Here is a 14,654-nt window from a genome sequence, read left to right as displayed (position 1 = left end):
AAGTCATTCTACTTAGAGTAGAGCCATTGAAATTAATGGTTCCCAGTTAATCATGTGGATTGAATTTAGTGGGTCTACTCTGAATAGGAGTAACGTATTGGAGACAACCTGTAGTTTAAAAAAATCATAGAGTTGTAGAGTTGGAAAGGACCATGCGAGTAATCTAGTCCAACTCCTGCAATGCAGGATTATTTTGTCCAACATGGGATTCGAACCCATGACCTTGAGTTCAAGAGTTTCTTGCTCTCCTGACTTGACATATCCTGAGGGGTGCAACAGGTTCATACAGATGGGTGGCTTCACTGGGGCTTGTAGGATTAGACAGGGCAATCTGAACGGGGTTTTGTGTGCTTCCACTTTCCAGCAAACGAAGAGCTCATCTTGAGGTACCCCTCATTCTTCCTCCTGCATTATCCTGATATCAGGGTGCCCTTTGCTTCTCTTAAGTACCCTTGAAATCGCTGCTGGCATGTGATGGGATATTGACATTTAAACGTTTTGGGTTATTTGGGGGGGGGGTGCCTTGTGTTTTGCCTTTCCACCCTCTATCTCTCCTCACCCTGCCCCAGAAATATCAATGTGTGAGCATTAGATACGATCCCTGACTGACTTCGCCTCCGCCCAGGTTCTCATTTTTACAGCGGTTTCCTTATCATAAGTGGGAGAGCCTGGAACAATGATTCCCGTTCAATGTTCCCACAGCGATAACAGTCCAGAGGGCAGCTGATGAGGGAAGGGCTCTCTGTGTGGGTGGGTGATGTAAGATTTGCGGGGTGAGGGCATGCTGTTACAGAGCTGCTTGGAAATGGCCCCCCGCTCTGGAGTCCTTTGCAGTGTCCGGAACCAGCTCCCAGCCTCCAGTGCCCACCCCCATTTCCTTTTCATCTCCAGACAGAGTTTCAGGGTCTCTGGGTATATAGCGTGCTGACCAATGGGAGTGCATATGGTCTCTATTAAAATTCCTGTCTTGTGAGCTCCCCCCCCCACCCCACTAATACAGGGCCTAAGGGGGATTCCCACAGCCCTGTGATGCCATGGATGGGGGAGTGAGTTTGAGAGGGTGCACTGAGAACAGCCAAATCCTTTCAGATGACAAAGGCAAAGTGTGGGGTGGTGGGTAGGAACTTCATAGTTGCTTCTGTGTAGTGTGGAGCGCAATGCAGTGAAATAAAATCTTTGACAGGGAAAATAGGATTTTGTGTGCATTCTAATTTTAATCAAAACTTTGCAAGCTGGCACAGCAAAATGCAGGTTACCCTGTTTGTATTTATACAGTTGGGCCGCATTCTTACTGTACATTTAATGCACATTTTTGGCCTGCAGGATTATTGGGAGCTGTAGTTGGCTAAGGGTGCTAAGAACCATAGCTCTGTGAGAGGTGAAATACAGTTCCCAGGATTATTGGGGGTGGGGGAGGGTGGGCTTTAAATGTATGGTGTGTAAGCAGTCTTTAAAAAATGGAGGAGGCTTGGTGGTGTGTGTGTGGAACCTTGATTCAATATGTTTTTATTAGATTATCATTCTACCCTGCAAAGAGCTCAGAGCATATACAGGGTTGGGGTTTTTCTCCCTTTACCACTTTATTATTGCAAGAACCCTGGGAGGTAGGTTAAGTCAAATCTCCCACTGAACTTCATGGCTGAGTAGCGGGATTTGAATCCAGGGCTTGAGGTTTATGAGTCAGTGCGTCTGCCCAAGACTTATTTAAGAACTCAAATGTGAAATAATGTTTTTTACTGGTTGATTAGAGCATAGCTGAGCACGACACTATTTTTTTGAAAAGGGATGCAGAAATGATGCCTCTTCGCTTAATGTCTGTCCCATGAGAATTGGTAGAAAGCATGATTAAAGCTAGAATGATAAAGAATGTTGAACGATAAGCCTTGCTGAGGAAGAATCAGCACGGCTTTTGCAAAGAGAAAGCCATTCTTGGCAACCTTGTACTAACGTCCCTAGATTTCCAAAACCTTTTGACAGAATCTCTGGCCAAAGAATTTTTAGTAAACTTTTGTGCATTGCCTTAATGGATTGTTATTTGCTTAAAGAATAAATTGTAGGGATAAGTATACATTTCTCACGGTCCTGGGGAGGGAGCTGGATCTGTATTGTTTGGGTCTGGTGCTGTTTAACGTTCATAAGTGATCTTGAGTCAGGGGTGAGCAGTGAGCTAGCCAAGTTTGTGAGTGACAGCAAACTATTCAGGATGGTGACAATCTGAGCAGACTACAAATATCTCCACTGGACGAACAGCCAACAAAAACGGCAATTGGGGTTTAGTGTAAGTAAGCGTAAAGGGTTTCATATATAAACATATAAACCGGTTTGTTCCGAACTGGTACTGTGTAGAGGCTAACTAGAAAAGGGAGATCCTGGGGTTGTGGTGGATAACTCTATGAAAACATCAACCTGCTTTGTGTGTCAGCACCAACAAGGAGAGATTCCTTGCTGGAGATTCTTAGGCAAGCTATCTGAAAGCAGACCTGCCAGTTTCGTAAAGCTTCCCAATAAATATATGGCGCAAGACTGTTTGAATACTATGTATGGTTCTGACTAACCAGTCTCAAAAAAGGATATCACAGAGCTGCAGAAAGTAGCAGAGAGTGCAGTTGAAATGATCAGGGGGGCTGAAGCAACTCCTCTATATTAGGAGAGTTTGAGAGATGTTTGAACTTTTTAGCTTAGAACTTCAGCTGTAAGCTTCCAGATGGGCTCCCAACTCCCGTCAGCCCCAGTCAGCGTAGCTAACGCCCAGGGATGAGAAGAGGGGCCTTATCAACATCTGGAAGGCTACAGATTTCCTAATCTAGTCTAGGGAGGCATAATCAACGTAATTAAGACTTAATAACGTTATACATGGTGTGAAGAGAGTGAGTGAGTGAGAGAGAGAGGTCCCTTCACTTTCCCTCTGAACCGTGGGTTGTGTAAGGAAGCTGAATGAGCAAAGACGAAAGGAAGTGTTTCTTCACATAGGTCACGTTCGCACCATACATGTAAAGCACATGGCTTCCCCTAAAGCATCCTTTGTTACTGTCCTTTGTTAAGGGGGGTGGGAATTTTAGCTCTCTGAGGGGCAACCTACAGTTCCCAGGGTTCTCTGGGGGAAGGCATGACTGCTTAAGCCTTAAGTGGTATAATTGGGCTTTCAATGGTGTGGATACAGGGGTTGCGCATTGTTAACCTATGGAATTAGCTGCTGCAGGATACTGTGATGGCCAGTACCTAAGGGGGATTTATTTATTTGTTTATAAAATTCATATCCCCCACCCCAGGAACTTAAATAAATTGATGTTGGAGGGAAAGCCTGATGGCGAGGTACCTGTTACTTTAGGTTTCCCACAATGCCATGCTACACATCTAAAATGGCGGCTGCCTGCCTCACGTGGATCAGGGGAAGCCAGCACAATGCTCTCCTAGAGGTTGTCGGACTCAAACTCCCATCAGCCCCACTCAGTTTGGCCTACAATTAGGGGAGAATGTTGTTGTTCGACAACTAAATTGGAGGGCACTACATCCGCTATCCCTGTGGTGCATGGTATCCAACTAAGTCCTACTCAGAGAAGACCCATTGGAATGAATGGACTTGAGCTTAGTCATGGTCATTGATTTCAATATCTCTACTCTGAGGAGGGCTAACATGGATACAGCCCAAGACAAATTGTAAACTAGAGGAGGAGGGGGCAGAGGGGGTCCTGCCGGCGCCAGGGGGCTCTTGGCAGCTGCCAGAAAATGCCTGGTGCTGACGCCAAGCCTGATTCTCTCCACTTTTCCCAGGCCACTTACTTTCCTGTGCAAGACTTAGGGGGTCTCCTTTGGAGCGTTCCTGCTTTGAAAGCCATCGGATCTGGGCGTGGGCTCTTTCCTGCTGTTTGGCTGGAGACCTGAGCTTATTGTGCAGATCCTAATGAACCCTATTAAGCGTTTCTGCAGATGAGTGGTAGGCTCTTTCTTCCCCATTTCCTAAGCTGTCCCTTACACACCTCCGCTTCCGAGGCTAATTTCAGGTATTGAGTGGTGATGTGAGCTGTGTGTTGATAAAAGGTATTAAAAGGACTGAGGGCAAGTGGGGGTAAGGATGGAGTCCCTAAAGAGCTTGGATGATGGTAGTGAGAGAAGCTTTCCCCCCAAGCTGGGTGGGTCTAAGTTAAAAACTGAAAGATTTACAGGCTGAATTTAATAGTCACAAGTGGGGCCTACGATAACATGTCACAGTTAAATGTTTGGCAAAGGCCATACCTCAGTGGTAGAGCACTTTCCTTGCATGCCAACGGTCTCAGGTGAAATCCCTGGCATCTTCAGGTAGGGCTGGGAGAGTCCCCTGTCTGAAATCTTGGAGAGCTGTTGCCAGTCTGTGCTAGACAGACCCAGTGGCCTGACTCTGCATGAGGCAGCTGCCTATGTTCCTATTTAAAACGGCCGTTCGTTGAGAACCATGAGGACTAGAATCTCTATTTTTTAGGGGAGCAACCATAGTTTGGCTGTTGAGCACCTGCATTCCATGCACAAGATGCCAGGTTCAGTCCTGGGTATGGCTGGCAAAGACCCCTTGCCTGAAAAACCTGGAGAGATGCTTCCAGTCAGTGTGAAGACAATGCTGAGCTTGATAGACCAGCCGTCTGATTTAGTATAAGGCAGCTTCAAATGTTCCTATTGTGGGTTTCTCTTGCTATAGGCAGCCTCCAGGTCTGGTTTTCTCTTCTCCCACCCCCTGAAGTCAGTCACTATTCTGTGGCCACTGAGCATGGTCAGTCATCACTAAGATGTTTGGGGGCTTTCCATCTCTAGGTTTGTTTGTTTGTTTGTTTGTTTGTTTTTCTGTAAGGGTGTTTTGTACTCTAGCACACCACAGGGTTTCCTCAAGCCTGCTGGTGACCCCTGTCTTTTTCAAAAACACACACATTTTATTGGTTTTTCAGACAGAAGCAGAATTAACGAATTAACATCAACAAATGAAACTCCCTCCCAGCCTTGCCACTCAAATGCCGTAGTGGGAAGCCTGCTAGTAAGGCCTGGGTTCAACAGCACTTTTCTTACTTGGGATTTCCAGAAGTCTGTTTTCAGAGACATGCTGCCTTTGAGAATGAATGCAACAAAGGCAGAGCATTCCCTTAGCCTTCATTAATTTATATTATTATTATTATTATTATTATTATTATTATTATTATTATTATTATTTATTTGTACCCCACCAATCTGACTGGGTTGCCCCAGTCACTCTAGGTAGCTTCCAACAGAATTTAAAAATACAGTGGTACCTTGGTTTATGAACTTAATCCGTTCCAGAAGTCCATTCTTAAACCAAAACTGTTCTTAAACCAAGGCATGCCTTCCCTAATGAAGCCTCGCGCCGCTTGTGCCCATTCACCATTCGGGTTCCGTTCTTAGACCAAGGTAAAGTTCTCAAACCAGGACACTATTTCCAGTTTTGCAGAGTTGTAAACTGAACATTCTTAAACCGGACTGTTCTTAAACCGAGGTACCACTGTATAACGAGACATCAAATATTAAAACCTTCCCAATACAGGACTGCCTTCAGATGTCTCTGGAAAGTCCTAGGTATAGTTGTTTATCTCTTTGACATCTGACAGACAGACATTCCACAGGGTGCGCACCAATACCAAGAAAGCCCTCTGCCTGGTTTCTTGTAGCTTCAAGCCTCTCAATGAGGAAACTTTAAATCCCCCTTTAAAGCCTTTTTGAGTTGTTGGCCATCACTACCTCAGGTGAGAGCAAATTCCATAATTTTAACTGTGTGAAGAAATGCTTCCTTCAAGTGTTACACGAGAGGGAGGACATTTTTTCCTTGTCCGCTTTCTCTACACTGTGCATTACACTGTATACACCTCAATCATGTCTCCTTACCTTTTTTTTCTAAACTGAAAAGCCCCCAATATTGTAACCTTTCCTTCACAGGGGAGTTGCTACACCCCCCTGATCATTTTCTTATTTCCCAGGATTCTCTGGGACAACCAAAGAAATAAAGTTGTATAAAGACCAGTTTCAGTTGCCTGTTCCTGAACCTGCCATATCCATTTTTTCAGTTGTGGTGACTAGAATGGTACTCCCAAATGTGGCTGTGCCATAGATTTGTATGATGGCATTATGAAACTGGCTATTTATATCTTCAGCTCCTTTCCTAATGATTCCTAGCATGGAATTTGCCTTTTTCACAGCTGCTGCACACTGGGCACTACCGTGAGAGGCAGGGCCTCCAACTCCTAGGGACCAAGCCCTTTGGGGGGCCCCAATATTTGGGGGGAAAGGCTGGACCTCCGCCATGTTCAAAGGAGGCAAAGGAGGCCAAGAGTGGAGCCGAACATGGCCCAGATTTTGTGGCCACCTCCTTCTCTAACTCCTGCCACAGAGGGGAAGGAGTGGGGAATCAGACTGCAGCCAGTGGTGGCGGCAGCAGCAGCAGCAGGAGATGGAGCTGCCGGCCATTGAACCCGTGCTGCCACTGCGTTTGGCTCTGCCACTGGCTCTTCTCGACATCTCAACGCCATGTGAGTGACGTCAGTGCCCCCCCTTCCCCCTCGGAAGTTGGTGTCTCAGGTGAGAGGGCATGGGCCTCTCATACAAAAACCGCTAAGGCCTCAACCGTTCCCAAGATTCCTTGGGGCATGAAATCTTACGCTTGTATAAAACTGCTCTACAGGTAGATACTTTATGATTCCAACTCAAATTGTTTTGGAATGGAGTTACCCATGGCGGGGAGAGTTGGTGGGGATCGTATTGGTAGGGTTTGTGCCTTACTCCCCCCCTGACACAGATCCTGTGCCTGTAACAGTTGCAACAACGGGCAGGTGTTCAGCATCTGTACCCCTGTGCCAGGAAAAGCTACACATGTTGAATTTCTGCCTCTTTCTGACAGTAAGAGCCGTTTGACTGTGGAAAGGACTCCCTTGGAAAGTGGTGGACCCTCTTTCATTGGAGGTTTCCGAACAGAGCTTCGATGGCCGTCTGTCAGGGATTCCTCAGCTGTGATTCCTGCATTGGACTAGATGACCCTTGGTGTCCCTTCCAGTTCTTTAATTATATGACTCTATATAAGGCTTTCATTGGGACAGCCTCTGCTCTGTGGAATAGCATTCCTCTTGAGGCACTTTCTGCACTTTCCGGAAACAATTGAAGTAATTTTTGTTGCGGCTGGCTTTCCCAGCTGAATAAATGGATCTTAGACACGGCAATTTTATATGGTTTTAGTTTTTAGTTTTTATTTAAAAAAACCCAAACCCGCATCTGCTGTTAGCATGCTTTTTAAAAAATTGTACGTCGTTTTGCAATGATTGTTTAGAAGGCAATTAATGAATCAATGATCATTTAAAAATGACTAAATTGAGAAGGCTGGAGAGAAAAGTTTTCAACCACCATTGAAAACTGTGCAGTGTTGGGGCTTGCCTGACTTCTAAGGGAAGAGAATTCCAGAGAACTGGGAGTGCAAGGCACATGTTCGAGTCGCAACATGCTTTCTTGCAGGGGTGTATGCCGCCATCAGCACATCTTAAGAACATTAGGAACTGCCTCTGAAGATGGTTCAGAAACTTCAGCTGGTGCAGAATTCAGCGGCCAGGTTGCTCACCAGAGCAAGACGGTTTGAGCATATTACACCGATCCTGGTCCGACTGCACTGGATACCAATTAGTTTCCGGGCCCAATTCAAAGTGCTTGTTTTGACCTATAAAGCCTTAAATGGCTCAGGACCGCAATACCTCAAGGACCACCTCTTTATATATGAACCTACCAGGACTCAGATCATCTTCAGAGACCCTTCTTTGAGTGCCGCCTCCTAGAGAGGTCCGGAGGGTGGCAACACAAGAACACACCTTCTCTGCAGTGGCCCCCCATCTGTGGAATGCTCTCCCCAGGGAAGTTCGCCTGGTGCCTTCATTATACGCCCTTAGGCACCAGGCAAAAACATTCCTTTTTAACCAGGCGTTTGGTTGATCTGATTAACATCCTATGCCCCTTTAAAATGTGGCTTTTTTGTGTGTGGGAGGGAGCTATTGGGTTGCTCTAATTTTTATTTTGTATTTTGTGGTTTTGTATTTTGATTTTATTCTGTGAACCGCGCTGAGACCCCCAGGTATAGGGCGGTATTTAAATTCAAAGAAGAAGAAGAGGAGGAGGAGGAACCCGGCTGCTGGATCAGACCAAAGGCTTCTGTAGCGCAGAATCCTCTTCCCTCGCAGTGGCCAGCCAGATGTCCCTATGGGACGCCCCATACTCGCCTCATGTGGTTCTCAGCAGCTGGTATTCAGGGGCCTAGTGCCTCCGACAATGAACATCTTTACCTGACTGGGGTGGGGTGTGGTGGGTGAGGCAGTTTGGTTCAGATCCATATCGGTACCAGTAGTCAAATTCTGAATGGCAGCCAATGCAACACTTTCAGCAAAGGCATTATCTGTGGGTTACCCCCAAAAGCAACTGCCCTCGCTGTACAGGCAACTTCCAGTTTATGTGGCAGTTACGTTCCAAGGCATGGTGCATTTACATGAAATCACCTATATTTGAAACGCCATTGGAAAAGCCTGCAGACACCTTCTAAACCTCTGGAAACTGTTGAAACACCCTTTAAAAAAACAGCAGCACTCCCTCCAAACCTACTTGCTCAAACTCCCAACTCTCCACAGGCTTCAACGGTCGGTGCAAAGGCTTGTGAGATAGCTAAGTGCTGGTTTTGTGCCTTTTTCGTCCCAGTTTTGCCATTTTAAATGTCACTTCTGTGTTTGGCGCAATGCGTGTGTGCGCAGTCAGCATCCATTGGACGCATGTAAATTAGTCGTTGCCTGTACAATTTTTTGGCACTTGCTAAAAGCCTTTTTTGTTCAAGAAAGCCTCCCCAGACATGTAGACATCTGTTTCACTACATCATCATAATTATTTAATAATACCTATTTTTTAAACGGTCTGATTTACGTTTTTCAAAAAGTGGTTTAAGGTGAGCTTGTTTTTAAGGCTTGGTTTTTATCAGTGATTTTCATGGTATATTCATATTGTATGCAAGTTGCTTAGAGGTTTCGGTAAATAAGCAATATATAGATTTTGTTCAATAAAATTAAATGACCTGTGTGTTGGCCCTTTGACACCGGCTGCGGCTTCCGGACTGAATTCAAGGGCAGCCCCAGGTAAAGCATATTACAGCAATCAGGCCTGAAGGTTATCAGTGTATGGACCACTGTTGCTGAGCTTCCATCCCTTACAAACCTGGTTGATCATTATGCCTTGCAAATGCCATCTCATGAGGAGGCCCATTCCACAGAATGTAGGAATTGGGCCTTTAGGGTTTTGGCACCTTTGGAATTCCCTCCTGCTAAATATTGGGCAAGTGGTTTTGCTGGTGCCTCCTGAAGACCTTCCTCATCCAACAAGCCTTTTATATAAAGATCTTTCCCTGTTTGCGACTGTTTCTGAATTGTTTTAAAGACGATTTTCAAGATGTTAAAGTTGGAGGGTTTTTCTTTATTGTCTGCCATCCTGGGGCCAGGTGGATTATATAAATTTCACAAGCAATAGGTTGCTGTTGTTTAAAACTACTGCCTGATGGCTCCTGGCACACAGCTGGCAAATCTCCGAAGCTGGCAGTTGTGTACTGGACCTGTCCCTTGAGTGGGAGACCCCTGTGAGTTGCACAAAACAGAGGAGATCAACATATAATAAACAGTTTTGGGAAAGTTGTCATCTATGGCTTGGTGGAAAAGTATTGACTGTTCTCTCTCTCTCTCTCCTCCCCCCCCACCCATTCCTAGGAACCAACAAGCCGGGCTCTGGTGACCTTACGGGTTGACCCTAAAGGATTTTTCCTCTACTGGACTGGCCCAAATATGGTAGATATATGCACTCTGCTTTTAGAAGTCTTTCTGTTTGTCTCTTCTCTTCTCTCTCTCTCTCTCTCTCTCTCTCTCTCTCTCTCTCTCTCTCTCTCTCCAGCCTCTTCAAACTGCATTTTTATTTATATGCATTTGGTTTTTTAAAAGTAAAGCTTCTTATCACTTGTGACGGCTGACCAAGGCCGGAAACTCTTGGGCGCTTACGAGCATGTCCTTTATCTTTTGAGGTCGGCGACATTGCGAGGATGTGTGCATGTCTGTGTCTATCTGTGTGCACTCTGTACCTCTGAAGCACAGCCCTGCCCCCAAATCTTGAGAACTGTAGTCTGTCACTTGCAGCAGCATTCCCAGCACTCGCAACAAAATACAGTTCCCAGGATTCTTTGGGGGAAGCCAGGTCTGTATAGTAAAAGCTATGGTTTTCCCAGTAGTGATGTATGGAAGTGAAAGCTGGACCGTAAATGATGCTTTTGAATTCTGGTGCTGGAGGAGACTCTTGAGAGTCCCATGGACTGCAAGAAGATCAAACCTATCCTTCTGAAGGAAATCAGCCCTGAGTGCTCACTGGAAGTACAGATTGTGAAGCTGAGGCTCCACCTCATGAGAAGAGAAGACTCCCTGGAAAAGACCCTGATGTTGGGAAAGATGGAGGGCACAAGGAGAAGGGGACAACAGAGGATGAGATGGTTGGATAGTGTTCTTGAAGCTACCAGCATGAGTTTGGCCAAACTGCGGGAGGCAGTGGAAGACAGGAGTGCCTGGCGTGCTCTGGTCCATGAGGTCACGAAGAGTTGGACACGACTAAACGACTAAACAACAACAACAACAACAAAGTGCTTTCGATGGGCTTGCATGTGGTTGCTTGCCTGTGACTTGGGGATGCTGCTGGGTGGCTGGAGAGTGGAGTTCTCCAAGCGCCCCTTGCTGGAAGGTGTTGAAAGTACAGGGCACCCGGCTTGTCCAGGGCCCTGCCTTTGGGGTTGCGTGCAGTTCACTGGCCCCAGGGGAAGGAGTGATTTGTGCAGAGGCCCAGGCTGTTCATTCCACTCTCTTGTCAATGCCTTTTGAGTCGTTAAGCTGGTTTGGCAAGAATTCTGGGGTGGGAGCCAAAGAGAGGGAGAGAGGCGGAAAGGGAGGGAGCGGGTTTTTAAAAAATAAAAAAAACTGATTGGAACAGCGGCTGCTGCTCTCTTTCCTGTCCCAATTGCTTCCTTTGCTTTTCTGGCTTCGTAATGAATCCTCCGGAGACCTGCACCCCAAAACTTGGCCGTTGTGCCTCAATGCTTGTAACAGACAGTAAAGGCCCAGAGTTCATCATGCATTGACATCAATAAGGCACATTGTGACTTGAGTGTGGCTTTTTCTGAAGTGGCCCTAACATTTTTCTCAAAAAGACTCCCAAACCTTCCCAGCAGTTTAATGGTGGAGTATACAATCGCCTCCCTATAATCAGTGTTCGAAACTCCCATTGTTCCAGGCACATTTTGCGACAGAGAATTTCATCAGCGCGAGCAGTTTCTGAGCTCTGGGGACGCAGTACTGTGTCTAAGTCTAAGATTTCAGATTAAAACTGCAGAGTGGAAGGAAAAGAAGACCTTTTCCTGCCTCCCCACTTCAAGCTACTCTCTGAAGACTGGAGAAGAGACCCTCTTAAAGAGTATTAGGGGACAGGCGGGGGGGGGGGGAGGACTAAGCCATGTGAAAAATGAACATAACATTTTAGCAGCAAGCTTGTGTGTTCTTGTTATAAAAAAGCGCGTCTAGACATTCCATTGTTGCACCCATAACCTAAGTTTAAGGTCCCATTTAGCTCCTAGCATTCATATCTCAATTTCTAACCCTGCCAGTAATCTCCCTAACATCCTAACAGCCCTGCTCGGTAGTGCAGGAAGTGGCTGACCCATAGCTGTCAACCTTCCCTTTTTTTGAGGGAAATTCCCTTATTCCAGAGTCGTTTCCTGCTGCTATCCCGGTTTGTTAGATATCCCACAGACTGTCCCTGGGACAGGTGAGGCTGCTGATCCCTTATTTCCAAATCTGAAAGTTGATAGCTATGGGCTGACCATCCAGTGATCTTCGTGGCCAGATGTGAACCTGGGTCTCTGTGCTCTCAAGGTTCCATACATGCCATACATTTCAAGCACATTTAAAGAGCTGGGTGTCTGCCACAGAGTTATAATTCCCAGAGCGGGTTACACAACCAACCCTTCTTTCCTTGAACTCTGCGAATTGTAGCGCTGTGAGGGGAGTTATAGAGCTTCCTAGCAACTCTCGGCACCCATAACAAATTCCCCAGGGTTCTTTGGGGGGGGGGAGGCGAGGATCCATGGCTATCAAAGAGGTATAATAGTGGGGATGTGGCAGATGGTTCTGGGAAGCCCACGGGCAGGACACTCCCAGCACTTGTGATTCCCAGCAACTGGCGTCCCAAGGCCTGCTATCTGCCTACCACACTGGATATATTTATTTATACTGTAGTCGTCTCTGTGAATTTGTTTAGTGCTGTTTTGAAACCATCTAAGTTGGTAGCCATTGAATTCCTGATTTAAAAGATAAGCCCCTCTATGGATGCATTCCCCTCTCTGTCCTGCTACAAGAGAAGCAATGGCAATGTCTTTCAAGGGTTTATGGGATGCCTGAGCCCCAGGAGAAATTATCTCTCCCCCCCCCTCACCTCCTGCACCCCCAAGCCCTTCCTCTTTGGATGAGCTCTTTTGATCCCTACCCACTCCAACGCCTAGCAGCAATTTCCTTTTGGTTGGAGGGAAGCCCTGTTTCCTGCCAACCCCCCCACCTCTCCTCCTCTTACTGCTACCACACAATTTCCCTGTGGTTAAAGCTCTTTTGCATCTGGCAGCTGCCCAGGACAAAACAGTTAGCTTAAGTAGCTATATATACAGCCCGAGCTGCTTGAATGGCAAAAAGGGAACTGAAGGGGGGAGGAAAAAGAGAGAGGCCGTGCCTAGCAGAATGGCTTGGAGAAAGGCGAGGAAGGGAAATCAAACCACTCTGTTGTCTGTTGGGGGCGTGCAGGAAATGGCAGCTCGCCTGACACCCCCCCCCCCAGCGTTAGGATTGCAGTATATGGGGAAAGGACTGTAGAATCTGCTTTGCATGCAGAAGGTTCCAGGTTCATTCCCCTGCATCTCCAAGCAGGGCTGGGAGAGCGTCATAGAACGGCAGAATCACAGAACTGTAGAGGTGGAAGGGACCTTAAGGGCCAACCCCCTGCAATGCAGGAATCACAGATAATGAATCCCTGGCAGATGCCCACCCACACTCTGTTTAATAACCCCCAATGAAGGAGAGTACCACCTCCCTGCCTGAAATCCTGGAGAGCTTTTGCAAAGTCAGTGTATTTTATTTTATTTTACTTTATTTTTATATTTCACAACATTTATATCACTTGATTGTAATAAAGCCTCTGAGTTATGACTTAAAATTAAAGACAATGAAATAAAATAGAGAAAAGGCAGTATATATAATACTATCCTCTATATATTGTTTAAGCAAAAGAGTTCAAAATGCATTTCAGTATCCTGCATGTTAGAATAGGCTTGCCTAAACAAAAACGTTTTAAGCAAGTGTTGAAAGGACAGTAGCGAAAACACCTGCCTGGTGTCAATAGGCAGGGAGTTCCAAAGTGTAGGTGCTGCTGCCACACGCAAAAGATTGATTTCTTACAACTGCAGAATGAGTATTACGTGGCACCTGTAGCAATGCCAATTTCACAGAAGGAAGCAGTTGGATGGGTATAATATATGGAGTAAGACGATCCTGCAAAATGTTAAGGACTTTGTGCTAACATCAACACCTTGAACTTGGCCCGGTAGTAAATGGGCAACCTGTGCAGATCTCTGAGCAGAGGTGTCGTATGATGACAAAGTCTCACTCTTGCCAGCAACCTTGCTGCAGCCTTCTACTTAACTGCAGCTATATATAAAATGCTATATAGATGGTACCTATCACCTAGTAGATTGGCAAAAATGTATAAATCAAAGTGGAATCTGCGTTGGAAATGTAAAGTGAAAGAATGCAGCTTTTTTCACATGTGGTGGTCTTGTAATAAGGTTAAAGCTTAATGGGAAATGATATATAATGAATTGAAGAAGATGTTTAAGATAGCATTCGTAAGAAAACCCCAGAAGCTTTTCTCTTGGGAATTATGGGATTGGAACTACCCAAACAGTGTAGGAATTTATTTATGTGACTAAAGCTGCAAGAATGTTATTTGCCCAAAAGAATGTTATTTGCCCTGAAGGTTGAAGAGGTCCTGACGAAAGAAGAATTGATACAGAAACTAATGGAATATGCAGAAATGGCGAAACTTATCGGAAGAATAAGAAATCAGGACAAAAAACTTTTTAGAAAAAAATGGTTTATTGAGTATTAAGCTAAGAAATTGGGTTGAATAACTTGTGTGCATCTGCTCTCTTATATCTACAAGTCAAAAGGCTAGTGATTTTTTTTTTAAGACAGCTCATAATTGAGGAAAGCTATCCAGAACAGGGGTGTGGGTGGTGCTGTGGTTAAACCACAGAGCCTAGGATTTGCCGATCAGAAAGTCGGCGGTTCGAATCCCCGTGACGGGGTGAGCTCCCGTTGCTCGGTCCCTGCTCCTGCCAACCTAGCAGTTCGAAAGCACGTCAAAGTGCAAGTAGATAAATAGGTACCGCTCCGGCGGGAAGGTAAACGGCGTTTCCGTGGGCTGCTCCAGTTCGCCAGAAGCGGCTTAGTCATGCTGGCCACATGACTCGGAAGCTGTATGCCGGCTCCCTCGGCCAATAAAGCGAGGTGAGTGCCGCAACCCCAGAGTCAGCCACGACTGGA

The 14,654-nt window shown here is 46.0% G+C and overlaps 1 protein-coding gene across 2 annotated transcripts in view; it reads left to right on the top strand.

The window, feature by feature from the left end:
- The window catches only part of PLCB3 (phospholipase C beta 3), a 65,765-nt gene that overhangs the window by 4,414 nt on the left and 46,697 nt on the right, over positions 1-14,654 (top strand). For both annotated transcript variants that reach the window (XM_081891340.1, XM_081891339.1), the window contains exon 2: positions 9,744-9,821. In XM_081891340.1, the coding sequence (XP_081747466.1) occupies positions 9,744-9,821 (78 nt within the window). The remainder of the gene's footprint in view (positions 1-9,743; positions 9,822-14,654) is intronic.

This window comes from Podarcis melisellensis (genome assembly GCF_964234715.1).
Source record: "Podarcis melisellensis genome assembly, chromosome: 16".
NCBI classification, from domain to species: domain Eukaryota; kingdom Metazoa; phylum Chordata; class Lepidosauria; order Squamata; family Lacertidae; genus Podarcis; species Podarcis melisellensis.
The sequence above is the reverse complement of the archived record's forward strand: the minus strand, read 5'-3'. Positions and strand labels throughout refer to the sequence as shown.